Source organism: Aethina tumida, chromosome 1, assembly GCF_024364675.1.
Source record: "Aethina tumida isolate Nest 87 chromosome 1, icAetTumi1.1, whole genome shotgun sequence".
Lineage (NCBI taxonomy): Eukaryota > Metazoa > Arthropoda > Insecta > Coleoptera > Nitidulidae > Aethina > Aethina tumida.
The window spans coordinates 1726585-1743408 of NC_065435.1; the positions used below are offsets into that span (position 1 = coordinate 1726585).

The 16824-nt window shown below is 25.1% G+C and overlaps 1 protein-coding gene across 2 annotated transcripts in view; it reads right to left on the reverse strand.

Moving 5' to 3' along the window:
• The window catches only part of LOC109600765 (uncharacterized), an 81062-nt gene that overhangs the window by 16461 nt on the left and 47777 nt on the right, over window positions 1-16824 (reverse strand). For both annotated transcript variants that reach the window (XR_007547094.1, XM_020016946.2), the window contains exons 27-34: window positions 16617-16798; window positions 11705-11859; window positions 9747-9981; window positions 9409-9694; window positions 6676-7087; window positions 6134-6245; window positions 5904-6033; window positions 1952-2157 (exon numbers count right to left, since the gene is read on the reverse strand). Coding sequence is in view for 1 of the 2 variants with exons in the window: in XM_020016946.2 (XP_019872505.2) it covers window positions 1952-2157; window positions 5904-6033; window positions 6134-6245; window positions 6676-7087; window positions 9409-9694; window positions 9747-9981; window positions 11705-11859; window positions 16617-16798 (1718 nt within the window). In the remaining variant the exon portion in view is untranslated. The remainder of the gene's footprint in view (window positions 1-1951; window positions 2158-5903; window positions 6034-6133; window positions 6246-6675; window positions 7088-9408; window positions 9695-9746; window positions 9982-11704; window positions 11860-16616; window positions 16799-16824) is intronic.

The window sequence follows — 16824 nt, forward strand, 5'->3', positions numbered from 1 at the left end:
AATATAGTAATGAATTTTTGTCCTTTCATGTCAGGTAACAACACAGATTGGTTATTTCAGTTCAAATAATATGAAAATTAACATAAATGGAACTTTCAGCATAGTTTTACAAAATTGATTTTAAACTACTAATATAAATAATTCTATATAAAATAAGACTAAATTTCAATTTAATTTCTATAGTGAAACTTTTACTTTAGATAGTTTGTTGTTGAAAACTGTAGAATTATTTAACAATATTACTCATATATCATATATGTTTTGTGAACAAAATCAATACAAAAAATTAAACATTTATTTAATATTAAAATTTTTAGAAAATTCATTTAAAATTTTCTCTTAAATTAAATATTTAAACTCAAATATTTATTTAATTTAATTAATTTTTATGATACAAGCTTTGAGTTTCACAAAATTGATTTGAAATTATTTTTAGATTATTAACACCATAAATAACCGTACATAAAATAATAAAACAATTTCTCTAAAATATTGGAATCATAAATAACTATATGTTATTTATTAAAATATTTAAATTATTACTTTTATTTTAAAATAGTTTTATAAATTTTCCTATTAAAATATTTTTTAATTTAATGTCAATGTTTTATGTATAAAACTCTATAAAATTATTTAACAAATATTACTCAAATTTTATACCTCATATTTGAACAAAATCAATACAAAAAATTCAACATTTAGTTAATATTAAAATATTTTGAAAATTTTTACACAATTCAATTCTCTAAAATCATAACTTTATTATATTTAATTTAATTTTGTCCTCATTAAAATATTTGGATTTATACATTTATTTTAAAATAGTTTATATATTTCCCTATTAAAATGTTTCTAATTTAAAATAACTCCATATAAAAGAATTAAATTTAATTAAATTTCCATATTCTATATTATATTTGAATTTATACTTTTATTTGAAAATAGTTTATAGTTTCACAAATTTTCCTATTAAAATATAGTTAATTTATATGTAAAAATGTATTTAATTGTTGAAAATATGTTATAAAAGTTGTAAAATTATTTATTTATTATTTAATATTTCTCATATTTTATCCCATGTATTTGATATATAAATATATAAAAAATATATAAAAATATAAAACATTCTTTCTTGTATTTGAACAAAATATATAAAAATATCAATATTTTGTGCATTTCTCAAGCGTCAGAATATTTTTAAAATATTTTGAAAGAAGACTTAATTTATACAAAACTGATTCATAAATATAAAAAAAATATATAATAAATTTTTGCTTTAATCATTTTGTTTAATTTATTTTTTTTTTATAAAAATAATAAAATTTATGTAATTATATGTATATAAAATAGTTTAAAATTTTTGTTAGTTGTTAATTTTATATCTCTTGTGATGAATAAAAAATTAAATTTTGGTACTTTCGTCAAACCAACAAATATTTTAAAAATATTTTCATATATGATGAATTTTACAAAATTAATTTAAAATTATTTTTAAACTATAAACATAAATTGTTATTTCATATAAAATAAAACTTTTTTCAATCCATTAAAATTTTGTTCACAATTTTTTTGTTTAAATATATATATTTTTTTTATTAGTTTTGTTGTTGAATTGTTTTCCATTTAACATTAATATTGTATTACAAAAATTTTTAAATGTTGCAGTTCATATTTTGTACCATGTATATTAACAAAACCGATATAAAAAAGCCATTATTGAAACGTCAGATTTTGATACATGCTTTAAGTTTTAGAAAATTTATTTGAAATTATTTTTAAAATGCAAACATTATATATTGTTACTAAATAAAAAATAAACGAAAATATATATTCCAATTTAAAATATTTTTTTCAAAATAGCATATTTCAAACAGTTATTTTTTTACTTAATTTACCTAAATTTTGTGTTAGTTAACTCAATTAGCTGTAAATAAAAAAGTTGGCTACTTACGTTCTTGAAGACATCAATGTGGACAACAGTGTTATTAACGATAAGTACGAGTTCATTGGATTGACCGGTGACATCGTAAGAGGCGAGCAAAGTGAAATTCCGATCTCGGAAATCTGTCGCTAGAAGATAGGTGCAGCCACCCTGGAAATCGTAATATTTCCTGTCAAACGTAACGTAATATTTGCTTCCAATAAGCATCGCCTGTCCTGGAAACGTTAAAATAGAAAAAAAAAAAAAAATGAATATACACGTCGCAAGAACATCAGATAGGGGGGATTAATTTCGTAAATAAAATGTGTGGGTGCAGCCGGGGTCGGGTTCTCCTCTTTTATTTTTTTCAACTTGGACTTATTTTTAAAAGTGTTCAGTGGAGTAAGGCAATTTCGGTCCGAGCCCGTTGTAACGAGAATGCTCTTTCCGCCGCCTCGAGCTACAAGACCGTAAATCAGTTCTGTCTGTATTACAGAGTGATAGTTTGTCGCCAGATAGTATATTAACTAATTCCGACGGTTCAGTTATCAGCTAATTGATCTAATTGTGATATTTAATGTGGAAATTTTTGTTTAATTTGCCGGACTTTGTACGTGCACGAGTTTATTTTCTAATTTCGTGGAAATTGCGGCTGCTTTTGACATGTTAAGCCGCGATTACGTGGACCTAGTTCTATTATTAATTTACACGTACAAATATTGATTAGTGCAATGAAAAACCATGTGCTGTCTGCTTGTTGTCTGTTTGATTCTTGCACTTTTGTTTGGCCTTTGTTTTTTCACATTTTAATTAATATTCAAGCTTTAATCAGTTTAATATTAATACTGTTTTGTGTTTTTTTGTTTATTTACTCACTTTGATAATAATGTTCTTTGTATTCTTTGGATATTACGTTGACAATTCATAATTATTAATTATTAATATTAATTTATATATGTATTTATTTAATCCATTATTGTTTACTACTGACTTTTAAAAAATGTCTTTCCTATAAACTGATACTTTATTATATATGTGTCACAACCACTCATACTTGTACTTGTTTTAAAATATTTAAATTTGTTACTTCGTGTATCGATGGTATTAAAACATTTTTTATGAAAAACAGTGAGTAAAACTGTAACATTGTGACAAATATTTCTCTTTCACCATTCGTATTTGAGCAAAATCAATACAAACGTATCAACACATGTTCTTTTCTAAAATGTCACATTGTTTTTTAAACATTTTACCATACGAATTGTTAATTGTAGTCCAACATATTGCCGCGATTTGTTAAATAAAAATTGTCAATTTTGGATTGATATTAACAATACAAAATATTATTGAATATAGAATTCGAGTAAAAATGTATATTTTAATTTAATACCTGCATATAAATTTTTATTTTATAATAAATATTTGTATTTTTAAATTTTAATTTTTTTATTAAAATATTCGCATTTAAATTTGAGTTTTAAAACATTTTAGTTTAGTTTATCAATTAGTATTAAAAAGTTATGGAAAAAATAGCTGTAACGTAAAAATATTTATTTTATTTTTCACTACCAGTATTTGAGTAAAATCAACACAAATATTGGCTTTTGTTCGTTTCCATAAGATTACTTACCTACTACTATTACTTAACCTATAAAATATAAACTTAGAGAACTTTGCACTTTAAACATTTAATTTTTTGCTGTAAAATTAAATATTTTACTTCATTAAACAAATATTTCTTTTGTTTTTCATCTCTGGTATTTGCGTTTTTGTATTTTTCTGGAACGTCAGAACATTTTAATCACTAATTGATCGCCTACGTTTAATCAATTTAAATAAATGGATAATTTATTTACTAAATATGTAACCAATTCTACATTTTTTTAAAATATAATATTTTATCTTCACATGCTTTATTTATATTATTTGTTATTTAAATTTCTGTTTTATTTTTGCTATTCTTTATTAATAAGTCAGACAAATATAAATTTTCTGAAACAATGTTTCCCTATACATATTTTATTTCAGAGAATAAAATTCTAACATAAGAAGTTACTTTTATCAGAAATTTCTCTTTTTTCCTCATTAAAATAAGTCTTTTAATTTAATCCTTATTGTAAATTAATATTTTATATATTTAAATCTTTTATTTTTTAGTAATTGCTTTAAACATTAATATGTGAAAAAAATTTAATTATTGAAATGAGAAGCTGTAATATATTTAATATAATAGTTTTTAACATAAAAAAAAAAAATTTTTAATCACATTTTAATCAATTGAACAATTTGAATGCTTCAAACAAACCCTTAATTTATTTATGTGGACATTTTTACAGTTTCATAAATTTTATACAATTTAAATCTTTACTATTTGAATTATATATTAATCCTTAATTTTGTCATTTTTCTTAATACATTAATAAAATTTCAAAACAAATGTTGCTCAAATTTTGACTATATATACAATTTTTTTCAGAGAATTAATTTTAATAATTTATTTTGTATTAAAAAAATAAAATGAGTACTTTGTTATAATAAATTTTTTGTTTTCTCCTTGATTAAACTTGATCTTTTAATTTAATTATTTTCTGATAATAAATATTTTAAATATTTAAAACTTTCTTTTCAGCAAAAACATATTTTAATTAATTAATTTTAATTAAATTCCTGTATACACATTTTTGTTTTATAAGAAATATTTTGTATTCTTAAATATTTATTTATTAAAATATTCGTATTTAATCTTTTATTTTGAAATATTTTAGTTTCCAGTACCACCAGTTACTATTAAAACATTACTATTAAACTTAAAAAATGAAAAAATTTAATATAATAAATATTTTGTAATTTTCACTATTCATATTTGATCAAAATCTAGATAAATATTAATTTTTGTACGTTTTTATTTGATTATTTTAAAATTAACTATAAAATACAAATTAACTTTCATATATTTTGTTGAATTAATTAATAATAATTTTATATATGTACTATTTAAATTAAACAATATCTTATTCTTTTTCTAACCTAACCTATAAAATATAAATTAATTTTACAGAACTTTACTCCATATAAAACATTTTTTTTTTTTTGCTTAATTTAACTTTTTATTTAATTTTTTATTAAAATATACTTTTCTTCCAAAATGTTTTAATTTTTTAGTTAACTTATTAATTGCAAAATGTTTTCTGTTTTCTGATACAACAACGGTAACGTTACACATTAATTAAACCAATATTTCTTTTATTTCTCACCTTTCGGATTTGAGTTAAATCAGTGTAAAAGAGCTTTTGTACTTTTCTGAAACATCGATTGTTTTTCAAATATTTTAATCACGAATTGACCGTTTAAATCGAAAGTGTTACTACGATTTCCGTCATAAAAATTAAATCTTCTGGAATGGTCGCTGTCTTTTCAAGTTACACAAAATTTAACTCGACCTTCAGGTTGTGAATACAAGGTAAAAAATACAAACGAATTAATTTCACCTTCTGTAAATTAAAGGAATCCAAAACATTAATTATAATCTGGGACTAATTTAAATAATTGCCCGCGTTATTGAGTGAATAAAATAAATATAATGGTTGTATAAAAACAGACTTAAACGTTTACAAACATTTACATTGTGTCTGTATTGAGTGACGTTTAAAAAATATAGGGTGTATAAATAGGCCATATCGAATTTCATACATCCCCTTTAGTTTGAAAAACCTGGGAACAAAATTACGACATTTCAAACATTTACGTGGATATTTCCAAAACAATTTATCTACCAATTTAAATTTATCATCGTGTCTGAGCCAGAGGTTTTAATTATAAATTTGATTTCCTTGGAGATTGAATCCTTTCTTATTATTATTCTTTAATAACGAACAAGCTATAAAATTGTAAAGCCAGTTATTTCGTGCCTCAGAGACAAAGGCACTTGACAGGAAAGTGACATAACATAGTGTGTCTTGGCAAAACTAGTTACTCTATTTACCTTTAAACGGAGGAAGCCAATCAGCGGGGTTGGAGAGTTGCTGGAATTTATTATACAAATTCCAAAATGATATTTGCGATGTGGCGAAATAGTCCTTTAATCCGTAAATGGCCTTTATTTCCGGTATTTCCTGCGAAAGAAACGTTTAATTTTTAATCTGATGAATCCAGTCGAAGGAAAAAAAAAAATGGCGAAATACGTACGGAACCCTTATTAGTAGAATTACCTACCTGATAACGTGGAGTTTCATTAAAAGCATGCCAAGACATGGGTAATTTTTGTTCTAACAGCATTATACCTTCGTTTGGGTCAAATATAAACTTAGTTTTAGCTGCTCGCAGCCTGAAATTTACAATAATTAATTAAATATTCATTATTCTTTCTGTAAATATTGAGCTTTCGTGTACTTGAACCGTATGCCGGATCCCTTATGGAAATTTAAATGTGCAAAATATTGAAAACAGGACGGTTTTTCATTTTTAAACGCTGTTTAAATTTCCATAAAGTATATCTAACAATAGAATCGAACACTTTCGAATACGGACTGGATATCTTTAAACCTACAATATTGGTTACATTTTATTATGCACTACCATTTTTACTTGTTTCCCTTTGCTCGTCTATTCAAATGTATCGATTACTAAAATATGTTGGGTGATGGTGGGTGACGTTTGTTTCAACTAATTAAATACCTTTGGCAAAATTAGGAGCATCGTGTAATGAAAGTTGTGCGAATAAAATTTAATACATTGATACTATGCTACGTACGTACCTGTTGTCAGTTTCTAAAGCCGTCGGTGTTTTATCTGTGAGCTTGGCATAAACAGTGGTTAAAACGTACTGGAAGTTTGTTTCGACTATAAAGTATTCATAGTAGAATTTAATGAATTCGTATGATTCATTGCATTTGTTCATGAAGTACTTTATTGTCGGTATATTTTGTAGTTCGGAGATTTCCGAGATTATTTCGTTAATTATTGATTCCACTTCTTTGGCGAATGGCACGTTGTTTAAATATTTTTCTTTCAGAAAGTTCCAGGCGATCTTGCTGTATTTATAAACACTCGAAATTGTGTTGTTTCCGGTAATATCCTTGTAAAATTTATCAAGGTCGTGTGTAAAATTAGAGAACTTGGCGAAGTAAGGGTTCACTATTATTTCGTTTTTACGGATGTAGAGGAAATCTGAAACAGGCATTAATACTTTATAATTAAAAACATAAATACTCAAAACTCATTTGACCAGCACTAATTAAAATGACTGAATAAAATACTAGTTTACACATGCAAAAATTAACCGAGCTAATTAACAGCTCTCACAATTAGACAATTTAAATACTTCAAATAAACCGGAAATTTATTTTACACAAAAACATTTTGACATTTTTTTTAATTATTAAATACTATAGAGAATTTCACAAGTTTTGTTTAATTTTAAATTTAAATAATATTCAATTAATTAATTTTTTTATTTTTGATACTTTGTCTTATTAATCATAATATATAAATTAAGTTTCTCCATCACATAAATATTATTAATTTTTACTGTTTTTTATAAGATCAATGTATAATAATAAATTATAAATGACAAAGTTAAATTTTAATAATTATTTATTTAATTTTTCTAATTAAGCCCATATAAACATACTTGACAAGCAATTTTTTTCGTAATTTAATATTATTTATTTCAAAAAAATAATAAAATATTTAGTTGACTTTATCAAGAATTAAAATGAGCACTTTTTTTCTTCATAAAATTCTTATTTTGAATGTTTAAAACTTTTGTTTCTATATTAACTCAGCATTTTTTAATTTTATTAAAAAATGATTTTATTAATTAATAATTTTATTTATTTCTTAAGAATCAATAGAATATTTTTTTATCAAGGATTAAAATGAACATTTCATTTTTTCATAAAATTCTTATTTATTATTGATATAAATCTTTCAATGAAATCCTTATATGTAAATAAATAATTTATACTTTTATTAGATGTATCATTTATTAATTTTTACAATGTAAACTATTTTATTATCGCTGTTTTTAAATTGATAAAGTTAAATTTTTGATTTTTGAATTTTGAAATTATAACATTATTGTAAAACAGAGCATAACTTAAATTTAATTTAAATTTAAATTTTATTTAATTGATTTATAAATTTATATATTTATTATTTATTTTTCTTGTTTCATATTCTGTACAAATTTAATTATTTATTTCTGAAAACTAATAAATATTTATATTGATTTGAATTAGAATTTTTCGTAAATTAATTTTAATATTTTGTTCTGAGAATTAAAATTTTATAAGGATATATAATGAAAACTTATTTTGATTTTCTTATAATTCCTTTATTTCCATTAAAATAATTCATTTCATTTAATCCTTATTGGTAAATAAATATTTTTAATATTTAAATTTTTTGCTTCACTGTAGACTCAACATTTTTGAATTTTCATACATCAGAATTTTATTATATAAAATACAATTAAATTAATCTTTTAGAAATATTTTTTTTCTATATACACATATATTAAAATATATTCAAAGCAAATTTTATTACTATTAAAGATATTCTTTTTTCATTAAAATATATTTTTTTAGAAAATTTTAATGCTTCAAATAAGCTGTTGATTTTTAATGTAATATATAAAAAACTGTACAGTTTTACAAGTTCTGTTTAACTTAATTATTAATTATTATTTAACTAATAATAATTTTATTAAAAAATAAGTAAAATAGAAATGTATTTTTCATGTTTGGAATATAATTATTTTAAAAATTATAAAAATTTAAGCTGTAAATAATTTGTTGTAGAATGTTTTTAGGTTTTGTATAAAATGTACTTGTAGTTTAATCCCTCGTTTAAATTTTTAACATGAAATAATGTACTTTGGATATTTGCAAATGACTGATTTAAATGAAATTGTTTATTAAAACCAACGTAAATATTTAACATCAAATTTAAATAAAATATTATATTACATATTAATTATACATGTTTAATATTTAATCTAGTAATTGTTTATAAAATATTAACTTAAATATGTATAACACAAAACTTTTCCAAAGTGTTTATATTAACAATTACATTAATTACGTTTAATAATGTAAAATTTTGTTTCACCAAAAAATAGTAAAATTACATTGTGGCTTAATTGATAATAAAACTGTTATAAAACATGTAAATTAATATCATTTAAATTTAGTAAACAGCATGAATTTTAAATGACACAGGCAAATTTTGAGTAGTAAATTGCAAAATAAGCTTTGCATATTCTAATCAAACTCCTGTTATTGATTAATACAGAACAATTATGACATTGTATGGGGTTTATTATATAATATAATGTGTGTATAGTGGAAATTTCCCTGGAGCTTAATTACCATATTTACTCTTAATAAGCATTAGTAATTTTTTGTTGGTACAATATTTGTTCTGGTTTTGGTGCGGTGGTAGTTTAAACATGGATTTATTAATGACACATTAATAATGGTACTTACCCAAAAATTCCTTGCTCGTGTTCCACACAATTGTCTCTAAATAATGCAAAAATTTAATGAACGTAGGCTCGAGTGCAGCGAGCGTTTTGTGCCAGTTATCGACAATTAACGAATAAGTTTGAATCCACAGCTTTTCCATGTACTGGAGCACCGCCACGTGCACACTCTTGATGTACTCATCGTATTTCTCGACGATTTCCTTCAAAAGATCAGTTAAATGCTTAATCGGATCCCCATACATAAGCTTGTGTATAAATTCGTGGGTATTCTTGTAATAACTGTTAAGCTGAAATTGAGATCATTAGCTTTCCTTAGGGCTAACGTTAAACTGAAATTACCATTTCCATAGCCCACCTTATGGCTTTATTAATTTTTTCAGCGGATGATCCCATTACTTGCCATATTTCCTGGACGATTTTCGGCAGAGATGATAAATGGGCTTTCAGCGATGATTCGTCAAAAAGCGTGTTAATTATTCCGGCAATGTCTTTCATGTAAAACGCGTTCGCTTCGTAGGACACGTTCAAGAACCGCCTGAACACCTCGATGTCCTCCTCAATCACGCTCAAATGCCTAAACGAATCGAAACGTTAAATAACGCAAACAATAATTCATAACAAACTAAACAGCCTCCCTGCAACGTTCCCAGTTTCAGGGACGGATTTTATTTTAAAATAAACATCGCCGTAAATCGATAAATCATTTCGGGGACTTTAGGATAACGACACCCTGTTTTGCGACACGTTCGACTTTTTTCATTAAACCTAGCCCAAAGCCATAGTTCCAAAACCGGCCCCTTTTTTCATGCCGATTTAACACCAATGACGACTTTATCAATACCAAAATACACTTGTATGGCTCTTATTAAAAACGACGACCCACGACTTTCATATTTATACGTTTACACGCCCCGATTTACATCCCGTTTATTGTAGCGACACACTAAATGTGTCTTTTTATACATCATTTCAATGAATGAATATTATATTATAATAAAACTCGTACTGGAAAAAGCAATTTACGTTTTTCATTCATGATTTTTTTTTATTATATTTTAAAATGTATTAAACTGTACTATTTTTTGACTTGATTGATGAATTCATTGATGTAAATTTGTGTTCAAAAATCAATTAAAAGTATATATGTATGTCAACGTGCTTTTTTAAAGAGGACCTTCCTTAATAAATATAAAAGGTGTCGTAATAGAGACTCAAAGAAGCTTCAAAAACTACCTCATTATTTTCATTAACTAACATCTAGTTATATAACAAATATTAGATATTGGAAGTAGTAAATGACACTTCTATTTTAAATTGTTTCCATGCTGTTTATTTTTTCTTCATTATATTTAAAATATTTTATTGAATTAAAATGGTTCATTAAAGTACTGTAATTCGTACTTTCAGAGTTCAAAAATCAGCTAATTACAAAAAAAAATTGAGTCTATTAAAAGAGGTATTAAATACATTGAAGATGAACGACCACAAGATAGTCCTGAAACTCAGGTCATTAAAGAAAGTACACAACATCCTGAGTAAAATTTTCGTACAACTTGGAAATAGGGCAGTCATTTACCGTGATAAATCAACCATTAGAAAGAAGCTTTATGCATTGAATTTCATCAAAAAGTCGTACAAATGGATTCCACATAAATTAAGTGAGGATAACAAAGTTAGGTGTTTGACAATTGCCAATTCTCCCTCTGCACGCAACACAAATGACCCTTTTATTGATTACGACAATTCTCACAACAATGCAGTGCAATAGATAATTGGTTCAAGTTGGTTAACCTAATGGAATGGAACTTAAAATGTGTCATCAAGAGGTCAAACGATGAAAGCAACTGTCTACTACTCAAAAGTTGATCAAATTCATGAAAAACTACCTCTCAAATATGAGTTTATTTACTTAGTAGAAAAGCCTTTATACTTTTTCATGATGACTCAATAAAAGTTTCAAAATTTAAATGAAAAGTTGTACCTCATCCACCATATAATCCAAATATTTATCCATGTGTTACCTATTAAATGGATTAATCCTGAACGTGAGGTCAAAAGTGAGGTTGACCTTCTCTTCAGTTCCGAAAACCCAGAATTTCTTTCTTGATGCATGAATTTACTTGTTAGACATTGGAAAAAAAACTATTGATTATAGAATAGAATGATTATTTTGTTGAATTAAATTGCTTTTTCCGGTAGCCAATAAATTTTGTGAGCGTTCACCCGTCAAAATATTTACAGCATCTGTCGACATGGTTGATCCGCAGAATCGATGATTTAACGGCAATAATAGTTACCTTAGATCATTAAGGAACTCATCTACAAGAGGCTTAGCGTCGTTCCAAATGTCATGCATAGCTTCCATACTTTCGGCAATCACGTATTGTTGAGTTTCGTTAATTGCTTTCAATGAATCATTGTAGAATGATCCCACGCCGTTTCTAATAACACTCTGAAATTAAAGGGTTTAATTAATTTTAACCATTTCTCCGTCTGCTGCGCTACTGTGCTACGAGGTGCTTCGCAAAATATTTCAACATTTCTTAATTGCGTTATAATTGTTTTGACTATAATGGCTTTTTGATTTTTTTAATTTATTATTCTACGTTTAATTTTCATTTAGCATTATTCCGAAGTTTGTTTTTAAGAGGAGAGCAATGTTCAGTCAATTCACACAAAAATGTAGAACTTTTTTTAAAAATTTGTAAATATTTATTTATTAAAAAAATATAAGGGAGGAGAATATAGAAAACCTTATTTTTCTTTTGTCTGTTTATTTAATGGCAAAAAATTTGGTGCTTGTATTTTTAAGTGGAAAATTAATTCATTATAAAATGTATAATTTTGGATAAAATTGTTTAAAAATTTGTAAAATATATGAAACAAAATATAGGTGAATGTAGAAATTCAAATGTAATGTTTTTTTTTCTTATCTGTTTTTTAGTGTAGAGGATAATTTTCACTTAATTTAGAATAAAATCTACAAATTTTGATAAAAATTAATAAAAATTTTGAAATAACTAAACTAAATAAATAGAGACGAATAGAATCGAGATATTATTATTTTTCTGGTCTCTTGATAACAAATTGTCAGAATTTGACACTTAAGTATATTCATATTCTATGTTATAAAATCTACAATTTTAGAAATAAATTAAACAAAATTAAGAAAATCGATTTTTTTTCTGTTATGATTTGATATTTAATTTACAATTTTCTCAGTTAAATATATCAGTTAATTCAAAATAAAATTTGAAAAAGTTTGATGAAACTCTCTGTGGATACATAATAATAATAATGGTAAACTATACTAAAAGTTTGTAAAAATTAATATTACAAAATAAAAAAAAAAAAAATAATTAATTAAAAAAATCAATTTTCAATTGACTTGCACTATAATCTTCAATTAGTAGAAAAATAAATTGAAATAAAGTAAAATTATGATGATAAACCGAAATTTTTCAATTTAACATCCATTTGTATTGAAATAATGATAAGTTAAATAAATGTCGAATCTTTATGTCGGCGGTGAAAAGAATACTTCATAAAAGTCTAATACAAAACACAAAGGCCGTTGATCAATATGACTGGTGAAAAACAAAGTTAAACATAAATTCCATTTATTCCTTTTTCGGTGCATTTTACATATAAATCTGACTAAAGACCGTGGAATGGTGGAAAATGGCTTTTTTATAAATTTGATGAAATATTTAATTTGAAATCTGGCGTGAAACACTCATATGAATTTCCCCTTACCCTTCAGACTAGAACGGATTAAACCCTGTTAAAGTAACCGAGGGGAAGTTATCATTAGTACAACACGCAGTTTATGAGATCTTCGGTTAAATTAACCAGAAGATATTTTCCTCATTAAATTCCTTAAATACCTTAAATATTCCTATCTTAAAAATTGCTTATGTAAATTAAAGAGAATCATAGGACCTAAACATTTATTAATTCATTATCTTTTTAATGCAACGAGATAAATTTGGAAACGGTGGATAATGTAAAAATATAAATTGCTCAATTAAAGGACAAAGACGAAAGCCGTTTGATAACAAATTTAATTATATACAGGAATTTTATCGGGGGAGGACTTACAAGTATTTTAACAGTAAATCGCTTATTGATTAAATTAATTATACGCTGCATTTACAAAGCATTAATCGAACCAGTATATCAATGCTAATTACCAGAATTGACATATAAAATTACCTAAAATTATTTTACGATTATTAATAGTCGGGCCAACTTGGAAAATCCAATGTGAAAATCGTTCGTGTGTATTTTTATCAACAATAAACTGTGACTTAATTTCCTCCATTAGACCCGATCGTTTTATCTACGGAAACTGAAAGTTATATCCCCGGCTATCTTCACACGCAAAATTGTGTGACATTTGATTCTTGTTTCAACGATAAAAGAAACTGATTTCAACATTTACCACTGTTTTATCAAATTGCCTTCACATCCGACCAATTGAATTAATCTCGAAGGCAATATTTTGATTAGATTACCTCAATTTTTGTTGTTAGTAATTTAATAAATTAACCAAAACTAGGAGTAATTGATAATTGACGTTCCAGTAACAACGGCCAACAAATAACGAAATCGAAAAGTGTAAATAAAATTATAATCGATTTTCGATTAGGGTGGATAATGAGGTGAGGCATGTCCATCAGGTGGTTACGGTTTCGTAATATTGTTATGGCCGACCTGTGACCTGCGACCTGCGACCTGCGACCTGCGACCCGCTGACTGCGAGTTAAAATAAATATGAATTTAATATGCAAAAGTCAATTTTTGTTCGCGTTTCAATTAGCCGATTCTTTTAAATAATAGAACGACGGGCGGCGGTTTGAATGGACATCGGGAGCGGTGTCAAATCGCCGAAAAACGGGCCGGGCGCATGTTTTGTAAATTTGCACCATCAGTTCCACATTTAAAATCAAACACGTAGTTTTCTTTAATGTTTGCTTTGCGTCAACAAACAGTTTTGACTGTAATTTGCGCATTGAACATTTATGCGCGTCGGTCGTGTGGAAATTATATTATTTGTGTCGGGCAAGTTTTTAATAAAAAACGATTTTTGTCCAATACCACAAAGTGAGTTGACGGATGATTTATATTGCTGTGAGGTGTTTTTAGTTTTATCAGCGTAATTATTTCACGTCACGGTTTTGAATTTCATTCAGCCAACAGAATGTAATTGATATAAATATTTTTACCAAATTGCGTGTGATAGTAGTAGATAGATAGATTTTAAGTGACAATGTCAAAACAGTGCTGAACCGCAAAACAAAACATTCAATTAATATAATAGAAAAAAATAGACAATGACACTGTGTCATGTTATACGGGGTGCGCCCATATTTGTAAAATGTTTGTAGATTTTCGGATAACGAGTAAAAATCATGACAAATCCAACGAGGAAATCTACATTTATTTTTCGTTTTCAATTAAAAATTATTAAGAAAAAAAAGAGTAAAACCTAAAATTATTTGTAAACATAATAAAAATTAAAAAAAGAATTGTAAAAACCAACTCATTTTTTTATTTTTTGTAACATTTTGATGTTGAATCGAATAGAGAAAATTATTATTATTTCATCTCATTTAATTTTTCTATATATGATACCTAAATTTATTTTTTAAAGAATTTACTAAACAGAACAAAAATTCATATTTAAGAGGACAATTTTCTGTAAAATCTATGATTATTCATAAAAATCAGTAAAAATCTAGAAAATAGAGAAAATGCATTTTCCTATCTCTTCTAGTTTTTCTATAAAATATGTTCAAAATACATAAATTCAATTTTAAATGGACGTAAGTTTTCAGTTGATTTTTTCTAAAAACTTTTATTTCTCGTAAAAATTAATAAAAACTTGGAAATTATTAAACAAAATAATGATGATCTAATGAAGAAAATGTACTTTTCAATTTGGTCTAGTTCTTTTGTAACAGATGGTCAAAATGTGACACTTAAATTTATATATTTAAAAGAAAGACAGTTATCAGTTGATATTCAATAAAATCTACATTTATTCATAAAAATCAGTAAAAATATAGAAAATATTAAATAAAATAATGTTGAATCGAATGGAAAAAATGCATTTTCCTAATTCAAAATTTGATACTTATATTCAATTTTAAGTGAAAGTCAGTTTTTTAATTTTTTTCTAAAAACTACTATTATTCGTACAAATTATTATAACTTTGGGAATTATTAGACAAAAAAATGATGATCCAAATGGATAAAAATACATTGTTCTATATTTTCTAATTTTTTTTTTTTTTTTTTGTAGCAAATGTTCAAACTATGATAGAAATAGAATTATATTGAATCTAATGGAGAAAATGTATTTTTCAATCTGGTACAGTTCTTATGTAACAGTTGGTCAAAATGTGACACTTAAATTTATATTTAAAAGAAAGGCAGTTTTGGTAGATTTTCTCTAAAACCTAAACAAAATGCTGTTGAATCGATTGGAGAATATTGCATTATTTTATCTCGTTTAGTTTTTCTGTGATCAAAATCTAATAATTAAATTTATTTTTAACAGCAAGTTAATTTTCATTTAATTTCTTGTAAAATTTACAATTATTCATTAAATTAGTAATAAATTTGAAATTACTAAAAATAATTGAATCGAATGAAGAAAATGTATTTTTCAATCTTGTCTAATTTTCTTTATAACAGAAGGTCAAAATGTGACAAATTTATATTTAAAAGAAAGGTAATTTTCAGTTATTTGACTTTCTGTAGATTTCATAATATATATATATATATATATATATATATATACATATGTGTGTATGTGTGTGTGTGTGTTGTTTCGAATAGAGGAATTGTATTTTCCTATTTAATGAAGTTTTTGTATGACATATGTTCAAAATTTGATTCATAAATTTGATTTTAAGGAATAGGAAGGTAATATTCAGATGATTTTCGCTAAAAACTACAATATTCATAAAAATTAATAAAAAGTCTGAATAAAATATTAATAAAAATTTAAAAATAAAAATTGAAAAAATTACGAAACAGATAAAAAAATATTTTTTTAAATAAGGATTAAATAAATCTGTAGTATTTATTTTTGAAACACCCTGTAAATAAGGTGCAAAGTCTCGTAGCACTTCAAGTCAGAATTAGGATAATTTTTGCCCTTCGGGTTGTGAAGTAATCAATCTGATGAAGCGATAATACCTGAACGTCGGAGACAACATCCCTTCTCCATAACAAACTGGACGTGATTAATCTGGAATGATTCAGTCGTAGGTAATAAGATATATCTGACACCCTAATGTCCTCGTAATCACGCCAAATGTCAAATGCTGCGCTTCTGGCGTCCGGAATTAAACCATGTACATGAAGGCTTTGTGTACCGTCTGCGGAAAGAAAAAATCACCCCGGT